Source organism: Sparus aurata, chromosome 22 (genome assembly GCF_900880675.1).
Source record: "Sparus aurata chromosome 22, fSpaAur1.1, whole genome shotgun sequence".
NCBI classification, from domain to species: domain Eukaryota; kingdom Metazoa; phylum Chordata; class Actinopteri; order Spariformes; family Sparidae; genus Sparus; species Sparus aurata.
This window is the reverse complement of record NC_044208.1, coordinates 23,213,688-23,228,312: the sequence shown is the minus strand read 5'-3', so window position 1 is coordinate 23,228,312 and position 14,625 is coordinate 23,213,688. Positions and strand designations below refer to the sequence as shown.

The 14,625-nt window shown below is 43.1% G+C and overlaps 1 protein-coding gene across 2 annotated transcripts; it reads left to right on the top strand.

The window, feature by feature from the left end:
• Positions 1 to 573: 573 nt before the first annotated feature.
• LOC115574609 (E3 ubiquitin-protein ligase rnf146) lies at positions 574 to 3,577 on the top strand. Of its 2 annotated transcripts, none has more exons than XM_030406263.1 (2): positions 574 to 783; positions 1,394 to 3,577. In XM_030406263.1, exon 2 carries the CDS (start codon positions 1,429 to 1,431, stop codon positions 2,503 to 2,505), a length of 1,077 nt encoding a protein of 358 aa, XP_030262123.1. In that variant the 5' UTR covers positions 574 to 783; positions 1,394 to 1,428; the 3' UTR covers positions 2,506 to 3,577. The 2 variants fall into 2 exon arrangements, with proteins under 2 accessions (XP_030262123.1, XP_030262122.1); XM_030406262.1 differs by having other exon boundaries at positions 577 to 783; positions 1,428 to 3,577.
• Positions 3,578 to 14,625: the final 11,048 nt, after the last annotated feature.

Genomic DNA, 14,625 nt, shown 5'->3' with positions numbered 1-14,625 from the left:
TACTTAGTACACTAGTAGTATATAGATGAGTATACTTGTTGTATACTTGAAAGTGTACTTCTGTAAACTTAAAATTATCTTATAAAGTATATTTAAAGTATACTTCTATAAACTTAAAATGTTCCAATTTAGTCCGAAGAAGTATTAAATGAGTATACTTTCTAGTATGCTACAAGTACATGGTCCATAGTATACTTGCCATATTTATACTTATACTCAAGCATACTTAATAAAATGAACTTCAAGTATACTACTTTTTGCTAAGGGTCATTAAAGAATTGTCAAAACTGCCAAAATCGGAATGGTTAACATTGTAAAAAAAATAAAGTTTTGCTGATATTTAAGTTTAAATAAAGTTTTTTTTAATTGACATTAATTATTTGCTCTGTAATTTATGAGTTTGTTTGTGATAAACACATTAAAACAAAAAATCTGCTAAGGAAAAAGGCCAAGACCTGAAATATGAATAATATAATAAATGGGTGACACTTCTCTTTCCTGCTCATTGATCAGGAGCCGTACGTACGTATGTAGAGTTGAGCGCACGTTACGTAACGTGCGTAGCTCCACTAGATCTACAGAACATGAACACCGGCCCTGGTGACGAGGTTCGGCCGATCCAGACGCTCTGCAGTCAGCGGGGCTTGGCCGGAACAATGTCCCGACAATAACGCAGTCGTTACCTGACGTACACAACTTTACAACCAAATATAAATGCTTTTTTATAAATATCTCCACCTGCGCTTCTGCTGAGGACGCTACTAGACGTATCCTAATGTTCAGGTGAGCGACGTCACATGAATATAACCGTTAAAGAGTCAGCCAGCACACTGACAGCTAACATGCTAACTGCATATGCTACAGCAGCTGTCAAGTTAGCGTTAGCCTGGTGTTAGCAAACCCTAGGTCAACGATAGCTTCGCATAAACTTCAACGTTATAGTGCTACTTCACGTTAAACGGACACACTTGTGGCATCACTGTTAGTAAAGTAAGATGTTTCTCATTTCGCAAAACTTGAATGTTAGCGGTTTAGCTCACGTTAACGTAGCAGTAGCTAGTTGGTAGCTAGGTGGGGAGGGTAGCTAACGTTAGCTCTGCGAAACAGCAAGTTAAGAGGCCCCTTGGTGAAGCTAAGTCGTCCGGATGAGTTCATGTGCAGTTCTTTATGTATCAGAATTTAGCTTCCTAAACGAGCATTATTTGGAAACTTCATTTTACTAATGCAAAGTTTTGGGCCGAAACTACAAGTCTGTGTTTACATGAGGGCGTTTCCAAAATTATCAACAGAGCAGCGCATGTCAAGTTACAGCACCGCCAATATGCATGTCTGTTATATTAGATTGATGTATACAAGCTTCAGATTTGTAAAATTAATAAACAAGTCTTGTCAGGTGTGTGTTGTGACACCTGTGTTTCTCTCTGCAGTATGGCAGGCTCTGGAGAACTGGACTGTTCCCTGAATGCCCCTGCTCCCTCCAAGCTGATAGAGGAAGTAGGTGACCACTGTGCTGCAGACACCTCCAGCTCCACCAGCACCCCGGAGTGTGCCATCTGCCTGCAGAGCTGCATCCACCCTGTACGTCTGCCATGCTGCCACGTCTTCTGTTTCCTGTGTGTGAAAGGTGCCTCCTGGCACAGCAAGCGCTGTGCTCTCTGTCGGCAAGAAATCCCAGAGGACTTCCTGGAGCGGCCGGTTCTCCTTTCACCTGAAGAACTGAAAGCAGCAGCTGCAGGGGTGAGCCGGAGTATAGGGACCGGGGGCGTTTCCCGTGGAGACTTTGCCTGGTACTATGAGGGGCGCAACGGCTGGTGGCAGTATGATGAGAGGACCACCCGGGAGCTGGAGGAGGCTTTCTCCAAAGGCAGGAAGAGCACAGAGATGCTGATTGCAGGGTTCCTTTATGTGGCTGACCTGGAGAACATGGTGCAGTATCGACGGAATGAGCACGGCCGCAGACGCAAGATTAAGCGTGATGTTGTTGATATCCCCAAGAAGGGAGTTGCAGGATTGAGGATAGATCCTGAACCTGAACCTGTCCCCATTCCTGCTTTACCTGTCACCCCAGCTGCAACAGAGCGCGTCAGCTCAGCTGATGGATCGGACAATGCAGGCCAATCGCAGCCTTTAACCTTTGGGATTTTGGCATCTCTTCCCCCTGTTAGACCTCCAACACTCCTGGGGCGGCATCCTCCGAGTCCCCTTTCTCCCTCACCCTCAACCCTGGAGGAGTCTCTCTCCCAGCTCCTAATCAGCCAGCCACTGGGTGAAGAGGTGGATGGAGACGACGAGCTGCAGACGTATGACTATGCATCCGGCAGCAGTGAGAGCGAGGAGGAACAGGAGCGTGCGAGAGCAGAAGCGATGCCGCGCAGAAGACATAGGCAGGGACCGCTAAGAGAGAGCCAGCCAACCAGAATGCCTCCAAGGGGCGGGCCCTCCAGCTCTACACTCAGTCTCCGCTCTCGTAGTCCTGATGGACAGTGCACTGTAACGGAAGTGTGACGACACTGGACAGTGGTTTCTGTTCTACTGATGACAATTCTTCAGCTTCTATCAGTTGGCAAAAAAGTTTAAAAACCAGTATGCATCTTTCCCTCAAAATGACTACAACCTTTAATGTGTTGTTTGTTGTTCCACTACATGTATTTCCCCCATCGATAGTGTGCCAAATATGATCCTGATATACATTTAAACTATTTCTTAATTTTTTCAACAATAAAGGCTAGTCTCAGCCAGCAATATACTCCATGCAAGGGTAGTCAAGCTCTGTAGTGAAGCATAAGAAGTCTGGCAACTTCATGGTACGTGTTGTCCTTAAACCACCATCTGTTGCTGCCTTTACATCCCTTTTGTGACATAGCAATACAAACTCTTTGAAATGGAACACCTTATTTGTTCTGATCTTTAGCTCATGGTTAACATGGTTAACATGGCTGATATTTTTGTATGTTTTTTTCCTCTCTTTTGGACTGATGGTCTAAAAATCAAGTTTAAATGTAGCACCTTATGTACCAGATCCAGAGGGGTTAAACTGATCGCTCTTTCCTGCTTTGCTGATGAGTTGGTTTTTTTTTTTAAGTTAATAAGTTTTAATCAGGACGTAATTAATTACTATTTAAACTGGATTTTGTGTGTGTATGTGTATGTTTAAGTGTCTGAGGGGGAGGAAGACTGCATTCCCTCTATTTTTGTGTAAAAGTCCTTTAATAATGCCGTGTGTTTGTGTGTTTGTGTGTTTGTGAGCGTTGTTGGGTGCTGAAAAGCTACTGGCAGAACCACTGGAAAGTATTAGGCTATGTATGCAGAGACACATTTGGATTTCTATTTCTTGTCATCGTATTCTCGATAGGACCACTATCAGAGCGCTGGCAGTGACATGTACTTGGACGAACTCGAGCTGTCCTCACATTTTTTTTCCCTTTTTAAGCTCCAGCTGCTTTTATTTTAACTGTTAACTTTTCACTGTTTGTGTCTTACAATCTGAACGGCCTGAAACAAACTTCTGTCTGTGTGGTGTAGCTCCTGTGGTATTCCTCAAGTTATTAAAGGTGTTTCTCTCTAATTTAAAATCATATTTTTTGGCTGTTTTTTTTCTTTTGTGGAGAAATGCATGGGTGAATGCATTTCAGAATTATGGGAAAACTGTGGAAACAGAAGTGGCTCATAACTAAAGGTCTGCAGGCAATGTGTGTCCTGATTTTAGTGTAAATGCAGTTTACCTTAATAGTCCACAGGATGGAGCTGTTGCACTTTACTCCTGAGGGCTCAGCAGGCTGTAATGCAGTCCCAATGAGATCATTTTGTTTACACAGTGCATAAAACCAAATCTTCCACCTGCATTTAAAGCATCATTTTTGTTAATCTATAGAAATTATTTGACATTTTCAGAAAAAACACTTATTCACTCTGTTGCTAAGATTAGATGCAGATATCAGCGAGAGAGCAGAATAAGCTTAATTCCGTAAATTTCAAACCTTATCTAGGTTTAAAAAATAAAAAGTGGGTTGTTAATCCTTCTGAAAGTCCAAAACGTTAACAAAAACAAACTTAAAGGTACCACAATAGTTACAAACACAAGTTCACTTGGACAATTAACAGTGATTAAAGCCTATGTTAAATTTGATGTTGTGTGTTGTGCAATACTTTTCAAATAACCTGCGACTCTCGATGTGTCACAGATTGGTTTATTTGACCGTGACGTGTCCCATTAACAAAACTAGTGTCCTAGGGGTTACTAAAGGTGAACTTCACCTGCAAGTGTTTGTGAGAGACATGGAAACACCTCAAATATTTATGTCAAATCAAACTTTGTTTTGTGACCCCATTCTTGCAAAAATATTTTATTACATTAGTTTATTAGTGTTAGTTTTATTGTTCAGTCTCGGCTGGTACATAAATCACAGCTCAGTCTGATGTCTCATTCATTATCCAGTTAATATTAACTGCCATGTTTTTGCAATTTTCTACAAATAAATCAGTTCATCCTCTAAACTTACTTATCTTCTGACAACATGAGCAACATTTTATCCTCAATCCTCTCCCATACAACAGTGGCTATTTTTAGAACCATGTGGTTCTGGTCTTGTGTAACACTGCTTGGAGGCGCCGGGGCCCTGTGACTGCCTGCTGCACAGTTACTGTGCTGGTTTAAGTATTTTGGCTTCGGAACGTTCAGGTTTATTTCAGGTTTGTGTTCAGATGACAAAAAACTAAGAGCATTGCCACCGAGGCAGCTGAACTGCAGCAACTGCCAACAGAAGAAAACCGCAGGCTCCGTGTGTGCAGTTAGAGTGTGACTTGAATTAGAAACACGGCTTAATGAGCCAGAGTTTGGCTGGTGTCCTTTCAGAGCGTCCATGTAGCTGTGTGTACTCTAACTTCAATGACTAGGGTGGTGACATGTGTAAGTTGGACATCAGCCCTGTTGGGACAGTGTAGAGTCAATTAACATTTATAAAGCATCCCATTATCAAAAGATAAATATTCTATAAATGAGTGGTAATGAAATCCAAAGGCATACATTCTGACTATCTATGGTATAAAGTCAAAAGTAAACCTGACTTAAATGTTATGGTTCTTAAGCACGCCCATAAAAAAGTTGCATTTATTTATCACGTCGCATCTCATTTTGTTTTCCATTAACATATTGTGTAAGTAATATCTTATTGTGTCCCTCATACTTTTAGTCTTTTTTCACAGCGTCTGTGCAGCCTAGTTTATTCAGTTTTCAAGTCTGTGTGAAGCACACTGGTACCCTTCAGGGCCTCAAATGCTACAAGTAGCTGGTGAATCACAGGGAAAATTTCATTAAGACTCGATGGCGTAAACTCTCTGACCCTCATCAGGTCCCAAAGGCTCCTGTCCAGAACCTCGAAGGCCGACAAGCGAGGCTGTTGAACCTGTAACGTTCCACAAATCGTGTAATGTTGTTTGCCTCTGGGTCAAGAGACCGGATTGCTTCTAGCATTTCTACCTCCTTCTGAATGATGCTGATATTTACGGTATTGCAAGTGTTTGAATTGAGACATAACACACCCTACTTAATGCACACACACACACATACATATAAATGGAAGACAGACATCTTTTAGTACTTTGTGGTCTTTCCTTGGCTGCATGAGCGAGGCGGACCACATACAGAGACACGAGATAAAAGTTCAATGGGTGCTTCCACTGTGACAGGCTGCTGGAACAACAGACAATGATGAGTGCCTTTGTTTTGCAGGAGGGACTGACAGGCTGGAATGAGCCCCGGAGTTCATGGAGAGGGAGCATGGTTACTAAGGTGACAGTGAGAATGATGATGATTGTTGGAATCAACTAACGCCTCCTTATAATAAAACCACAACACACAACAGTCAGATGCCAGTTTGAAAGTTAGCTTTCAAGACACATTTCACCCTGAAACAACAACGTCGACCTCATGTTGGCTTCAGAGGGTAAAGTCAAGGGATGACCAGCCGGGTGGTTTCATCCTCTGGGGACCATGAATGTCTGAACACAATTTAAAAGTACAAACCAGACTGACAGGAACTGAAATCTAAAAGAAGGAAAACACGTGGACCTAATACACAGGAGGTGAAACTAATCAGGGCAATCACAAAGCTAGGGAAAACAAGACAAACACAGGAAGTAAAACAGCACCAGTGAGACTTTCAAAATAAAACTTGAAATCACTGAACGGAAAACCCAAAACCATGAAAGTAAGACGAGTAAATCACTTGACAGTTAAAGCTGTTTTCCAGAAACTGTTCAAATGATTTTTTCCACGCTCATGTGCAGCAGTCAGAACATCACACATACGATCAATGTCTGATATTTGTCCAGGAAAGAGCTCAGCAGCAGTCCTGTATACATATACATCAAGGCACGTATAAAGAGGGGCGTCGCTGTAACATGCAGCAACACTGAGGGAGGGATTTACATATCATGGAAACAGAGACTGTATTTAGATTGCACATGTATAGAGCAGCATGTTAAAGGGGGACATATAGGGACATGAGACATGTGTGAAGGACAACAACAAGAGAAAGACCCCGAAACATGGCGTTCACAAAGGAACATTGTGTCTGAGTTAAAAGAAGCGTGCGTGTCTCGGCATGCTCGGTAAGATGTCAGGGGCTGCGTCTGGTCTGGGCACGCATCACATGATAGGGCCACAGACAGACCGACGGACAGACAGACGGGAGACAACACCACTATATGTTTTCAGACACATAGCTGCCCTTTAACTCCCTCATACGTGCTGTCGTATCCTGGTCAAATGCCTCCCGCAGCCTTCCTCTTCACACCACAGGAAAAAACACGCACTGTCTCTAATAATCCTTCCACAAATAGTCCCGTCATACCCGCGTCTTTCGGCACGGCAAGGCCCAGCGAAGAGCATTGTTGTTGTGCGGATTATTTATGACCTTGTTTTTGTGGAGCAAGGTCCCCGGGTCATGTCTATAAGGTGTTCAGTTGTTGCTGTCTAGGCATCGATGCAGCAGCTACCACATTTTGAATGTTTCGGATGCAGCTGTGCATGTTGCGCCCGTACATATGTGTGCAGCGCGTCATCGTTATTTCTAACCATAATGCAGGGATTCGCAGACGGGGTATCTCACCCCTGCAGGAGCCAGGAATGACCTCACCCCTACTGTAACCATCATCGACCTCACACCATTAGGGCCTATCAAGTGACACGCCTCGCTAAGCCGGGTGCTACTGAACCATTTATAACAGCGGTCGCGTCATTACTATGATGACTTCTAAAATCATAAAGTTTATATCATGGGCATAATCCATTTCTAAATACGGCACCGTACTTGTATGCCCGCGCAGGACGTGGTTTGTGTACAATTGTGTCTGCTATTTAAAGAAAGGCTGGAAACAGGTGAGATATATAAGTGGGAAAGGGGGTCACTTTATTGGAGACACTGGAAGTTGAAAGTATTCTTCCATGTGTGTATGGAAATGTTCTGCACATAACAGCCTATTAATGTCAGACCTGTCAGAGCGCATTCATGTCGTAAACATGATTTTTCCACTAAATGTGTCAAGAAGTGTCTCCTGTTGAGGACTGAGGGACGTAAACACAACGCTGTACTGTTGACACCAGGCAGAATGAAATCATTAAATGCTGTTTATGACAAACTACAGTACATGTACAAACCCTGCATGGGCACACTTACCTACTCGGGAAAAAACGAGTTGAGAACAGGGAATGCAAAGTGTTTCTCCTCTTGTAACGTGAAAATAGTCTAAAATCAAGTCCTGTTTATCTCCCTGAAGTGTTATTTCTGGGCGATCGTAGTGTTAGTGTCATATATTAAGTGGAATGAGATATTTGGGCAATAAGATTTTGTGTAATTGACCATTTGGATTTGTACCTACCTCCTCCACTTCTCTGACATGGACATCTTACAGGCCCACACTGAGAAGATTCATGACACTTTTATGCTTTTATGGTGAATATAAATGCAGACTCAACAGTTGGGCTTAATGTCCTAGCTTGGTTTAGCTTAGCATAAAGACTGGGAGCAGATTAATTGACCAAAATTAGAGGTTTTACTACAGAGCACTCGGGCAGAAATGGCGTATTTTGGCACATTTTGGCACCATCCGAGCCATTTCAAATTTCTCAGGTATCAAACTATATATTTCGCTAATATGTTACCGTGGGGGCTCAAATAATAGCCCAATTGGGCTCCGCTCAGGTTTAACAGGTTAAGTGACTTCCTGGATTCACTGCTGGTTTCCTGGCAACCTCGTGACAAGAAGTCTACAAGACAAATTGACAGGAATTGCTGGAGGTCAGGAATAAGGTGGATAACATGTAAAGGTGCCAGCAGAGATTTGGACTAGGTTTAGATTTTTTAAAATTTCCAAAGGGACAGGCGAGGTGTTTCCCCTTGTTAACAGTCTTTATCCTAAACTAAGCTCATTTCCTGCTTCATTATTAGCACACAGACATACTGTAAGAGTGGTATTGATTTTCTCATCTGACTCTCGAAAGAAGAAGAAGAACGTGAACACGCGTATATCCAACAATGTCAAACTGTTTATTTAAAATCCAAAGAGCAAGTGAGGGAAAGAGCATTTAAAATGAGATGAGACTGAGTTATTTTGTTGTCAGGACCCCCGCAGCCTTCTGTGGTCTCATCTTTCTCTTTTCAGACAGAGAGTCAAGTCAACACTTTCTCCTGCTAATGCAGACAAACAAGAACATAGATAAGTCAATACTGCAGCTCCATCTTTTAAACGTCTGCACTGAAATATATGCCATAATTTTAGTACAAATCTGAGTACAAAATCATTTTGCAAAGGAATCGTCCTTTGATCGCATGATTGATTAAATGAACTTGCAGAACCATAATCTTCATGGAGTTAGGATCTACTGCAGGGCTGTTGTTTTAGGTTGCATTAGTTTTAGCCAAGTGTACCATATAAGCTGCCGAGTGGTAACTGAGTGCAGTGTGGAAGTGTGGACTTCCTTTATAAGTACCCTTATCAGAGTAATCATCATGCTCATCGTCACCTCGAATCAGCGCGGTGATAACAACAAAAGCTCAGCCGGTCACATCATCACCAGGTATTTCAGGATTTTTGTCAACTGCTCCCTCGTGCTCCACCAGAGTTTCCGTGTATTACGGGGCGAAGACGTGACAGTCCTCCATTAGCTCTGGGTCTCATTCCGGCCTGTCAGTCGCTCCCGCAGAGCAAAGACACCCAGAGAAAGATCTGCGCCTGTTGTTCCCCCTGAGCCGGCCACGGTGAATGCAAACCGCTAACTCCAGCTTCCATTTCACTTTTATCTTATAGCTTTTGGATCTGGTCTGCCTCATTCTTGTCCAGCCAAGGGAAGGGTGTTAAATGCAGATGCATGCACATGAACATGAACATGAGGATTTATTGTAGTGATCATTACCAGGTCAAAAACTTACCCAATACTTTGGATTATGACCAAAAACCTGTCAAACTAAGGACATTAGTGCTAATTGGCAAATGTTAGCATACTTAAACTACGCTAAACTAAGACGTGTTGTTGGTGTTCCCCCTCAAAAACTGGACCAGTAAGTAACAAAACCTGATCACTTATTTCAACCAAGTTCCTGGGTGGGATTCTTACTGGTTGTTTTTGTGTGGTAGCCAGGGATGCTAGCAGTAGCCGTGTTGCTAATGCTGTGTTTGTGTCAGCGGCACCAACCATAAAATAGCAGGGAAATGTTTTGGGTTAGTATACATGCTAATGTTTATTAAGTATACTTTTATAAACATCATTGTGCTAAACTACAGCATGTTGACATTGTTACATGTTAGCATACTGATGTTAGCATTTAGCTAATGTGCACACAGCCTCACAGCGCTGCTCAGATGGCTGTAGACTCTTATAATTGCCAATGAAATGTATTTCCCTGTGCTTTGTGTGTGTGTGTGTGTGTGTGTATGTGTGTGTGTGTGTGTGTGTGTGTGAGAACATGTTTGCGTGGGACACAGGCCAGACGTCGTGCCACGCAGTCGCTCCCAGCAGACTACTTCACTGAAACCAAATTAAATTTGATCATTCGTCACACGATAAATAGACCACCAATAGACACCTCTGCCGGGCAACACCAGCTAATCCCACGAGAGCACCCCGCTCTTGTTTTGAAAGGCGAGCCCACCGGGTTGTCTTTCAAAGTGGAGATATTCAGGCCCCATTCTATTTTAATGGAGGGGTCTGAAATTCTCAAGAACCCTTTAGGGTCCTCCCGGCTGTCCTTGATGGTCCAACCTCTCGTACTGCCACACTCATCGAGCGGCATTTGAGATGGCCGTCTCGGTGGACGGACGCAGACGCAGTGACAGTTGGGACATGTGGACGAAGATAGAGCGAGCAGGACCGTGACACTAGCTGCGGTCCAACAGATGGGACGTTTTGTACTTTGCTGATAAAGTGGGTGAAAATGGAAGTGTAGACTGGTGGGATTTAAACGTACACCTCTGGTCTAACAGGGTTGACCCTTAAATTCATAACTTAAGCCGTCAACACTCCCAGTAGACGGATGGCAGCGTAGAAATCCATGATACAGGTGCTCAAGAGGACGAGGCCCAGAAACTGTTGCAGCTTTGTACATTTGACGGAGGTCTAACTTTCTTTGATCTCATTTAATAACTTTAAAATCTCATGTAATATTAAAAAATTTAGTGTTTCTTGTATCTGAGTACCCAAAAGTCGTACTCCAGTACAAGTAAAGGTTGTGTATAAATGTTACTTTGGTTTGATAAAAAGTTTGATATGACATGTATTTAAGTATTTCAAGTCGTTTTCTGGCAATACATTTATTCAATGTATCAAAAATAAAAGTTAAAGTAAATTAAACATCAATTATATGTTTGTATAAATTATATGTACTTGACTTGGCTTGATGATGTCGCCATCGGTGTTAGCATCCGGGACAATTATCAGATCTCGTAGTCAGCAGATTTCCACAATCAGTGTTTTGTTTATTTTTTTTTTCTATTCCATTGATGATAAAATAACTTAGCAAGAAACTAAACTTGTCAAATAAATATAGTGGAGTAAAATGTAAGGCTGCCACCAAACGTGGTGCAGTGGACGGATAAAGTAGCATGAAACTGAAATATTCAAGTAAAGCACACATATGTGTACTTGACAGGTACAATACTTAAGTAAATGTACTTAGTTACATTCCGTCGCTCAGTGCGTTTACATGACACTCGAGAAAACTGAAATACTGTGCTAGTCCGACTATGATTCGGATTTTTAAGATGCATGTAAACACCTTCTGACAAAAATCAGACCGGATCGGATCTGTCATAGTCGGATTAAAACACCTAGATTATTCGATTGATAGTCGCATTACTCGTGCATGTATACGTTCCATCAGATCGTATCGGATTTTGCGTTCTGTGCAGGCTCAAGATTTTTTTCCCAGGGCCGTGAGCCGGAAGTAGAAGGATGGCGGCGGCGGTGGCGTCTTTCCTCCAAAATCACCGCAAGCAAGAGCGCCATTGTGCATCTAGTTTGTGTAATTATCATGTACACTGTATATGAAATGTACAAAGATGTAGCTTCGTCTAATCTTCGTACGCCATCTTTCCCGAATGGCTCTATTACCACTAGTTGAAATGGGTACAGCGCCACCTATCGTATCGGGGTATGACATGCTTCGGCCAACAATTCGATTTTCTCAACGGTATGTGTACTCAGACAATTGCAGTTGTCCGATTGAGTAGCATAGTCGAACTATGGCTGTAATCCGACTAAGCTGTGCATGTAAACGCACTGACTGGCATCATAGTTTTGTCCTTAGAAAGGACATTCAACACCAAAACATCATAAAAGGCTGCAGAACAGGTGTCTGTCTATCGGCTTCTGCTCGCCTGTGAAACCGGGCCCTCACATGTCTGGTGCAGGTGGATGCCGCTGAGGGAAACTTCCTTTGAGAGCGGCAGAAAAATGCAAACACTGTAGAACTTAAAAGTACACTAAAACGCACGCTGCGTGAGACATGCAAACATCTTCAGACTATTAAGTTTTTTACAAGACAAAGCGCTGTGTGTAATGCAGAGAGATGGACTGGAGAACCCTGTTACACAGCTGTAAAACAGCTCAGTTTCGGGTCGTCTGGCCCCTCTTTACGTTTAACCCCTGGAACAGGGTGGTCCTGTCACTCTGCCAGTCGCATTTTTGTGACACACACGCATTACAAGTGGCAGTTAACCATCTATTTTGAGTGTGTTGCAGCGGCTACTGACACATGCTGGGGATTTCAGCGAGGACCCCCGTGAGCAGCTCCAGTGAACGAGAGGCTTGTCATGAGTGGAGATGCGGCGCAGGGGGCAGAGGGCACGGGACAGGGGACAGGGGACAGGTGGACGTGGGCGAGAAAGAGGCAGGAAGGAACGTGAGATTCACACGTGCCTCAGACGGCCGCGAAAAGACATCATGTCAGCCGCCGGGGGCTCATTCAGGCAGTTTTAGCGCTCATAATCACGCATGTATAGGCGATTAATGGAGCTTGTCTGCATGAATATAGGCCTTCGAGTCTGTCTAGCAACTAGATGCAGACAGCACGTCTCTGTCGTCGTGAGAGCTAAATAAACCCAGCTACGGCCTAAATGTTTCACATCCAATATCGTATAGAAAGGTTGCTGTCATACTAATGCACAAGTATTGAAAAAGGATACTCAATACATCTTTCACTCCCACTGAATAAAGAGAAAAAAGTCCTGGAAACACAAAACAGGATGGTTCTTGTTTTGTTTTTTCCCCCTCCACTGAACACATCAATGCATTTTTAATAATGTTGATATCTGAGTTGAAAACTTCGGTTGCATAATCCCGAATACAACAATGTTCAAACCTAGAGAAATGTGTTATTTAATTTATTATACATGCAAGTTTCATTTATCGCCTATCATTATATTTTTGTGAATAAGCGCCAGATGATTCATCTGACAGTGAGGAAAGAAAGTGACTGTACACGTCATGAAACTGAAGTGCCTGACCTCGACTGTGAACCTTATATCTGCCCTGTCGGATGGATCCTGATCAGATACGGTGGTTAAAGGAACAATATATGGTTGTGAAGAAGAAATGTAATATTTACTGTTTTAATGAGGTAATAATACAAACTCAGAATTTTATTTTTTTTTCATAATTGAATAAACAAGTCATCAGAGGAAAATAAGGTCCCAGAACACTGTTTGAAGCCAGCAAGGTGGCGGGGTCCGCCACATATAAACAAAGTAAAACAGTATGAAGTTGTCCTTTAAGGTCAGTTTGTTTATTCATTTTATTCAGTCATGCTGTGAAAAAAAAAAACTTTTTATAACATTGATATGCCAGCTGTCTCCTGCACTTACACATGAAGCTGATAGTAAATACAAATCAACTGTTTGTTTCCCGTAAAGGACAAATTAGTTATTATTTTTTGAACAGAGAGAAGGACTGATTTAAAAGTTGAACATGTCGTTCACTGCTTCATGTCTTGCTGACATCACAGGACATAAATGTACGTGGGTGTCCTCATATGTCCGGGATCATCGTACACGCACACACACACACACACACACACTTATACCCGTGTAGTAACTCATTCAGAAGGGCAGATCAGCACCCCTGCCATGATCAAAGCCACGAGAACAGATCAGCCTGTACTCAGATGTCATAAATGAGACATCAGATGGTGCTACATCTTGAACACGTACGTGTGTGTGTGTTTCGGAGGATTACTGTAAATCAGGCGCACCTGCACGTGAAATCTTATTATCAAAGTTGCATCATCCGGCAGAGAGACTCCTAGAAGTCGTCCGCGCTGTGATGCAGAGCTAGTTTTTTAAGTAGGTGCTTCCTCCTCCGGGTGTCTGAGTGGGAGTCATAACTCTGTCTGCTGACGTCAGGGGAGCCATGGCTACAGTTCAGCTGTCTGCTCCTGTGTTCCCTTCTCTTTCTCTCGCTGTCATCTGTCTGTTTCATCTCTCATGAATAGCCTGTCCAGTGGAGAACATGCTGTGCCAAGCTCCGCCATGATGTGTCCGTCTGCACAGCTGTGTGTCCTGTGTATCAGAGAAGCAGGGGGGAAAAAGAACACACAAAAGATCACTTGTAGGATCTCCTGCTGGACTGTTCACGCAGGCAGCTTAGCGAGGGGGGCCTGAGGAGAACAGAGTGATGGCCAACGGGACGCCTCGTTAAAATACCCTCATGCAGCCCAAGTAGGTGCAAACCTGTAAGATGGGCTCTCATTTACACACAAGCAAACTGAGAGGTGAGACAGGAAGAGGGAAGAAGAGGGGGAGGGGGAAAAATGCCTTTGTGGGGAAGAAGAAAGGTAATAAACCGAAATCAAAAATCATTATTTAACGGAGAAACTGCAGGAAACTGATTAATTAATAGAGCTGAAAAGAGGACAACGCTCTATCACTAAGAGAGCAAACTGAATCCCCGATATGTCATCATTTGATGAGTATTACATGCTTGATGTTTCATTGGCAGGCAGAAATAGCGATGGGCGAGATGAAAGAAAGAGAGCTAGGGAGACAGAGAGAGGAACCGACGCCCCCCCTCCCCGCTCTTTTTTTATACCCCCAAAGACAGCGGGCTAAGATTTCTGGCACCAAAACACACGTCAC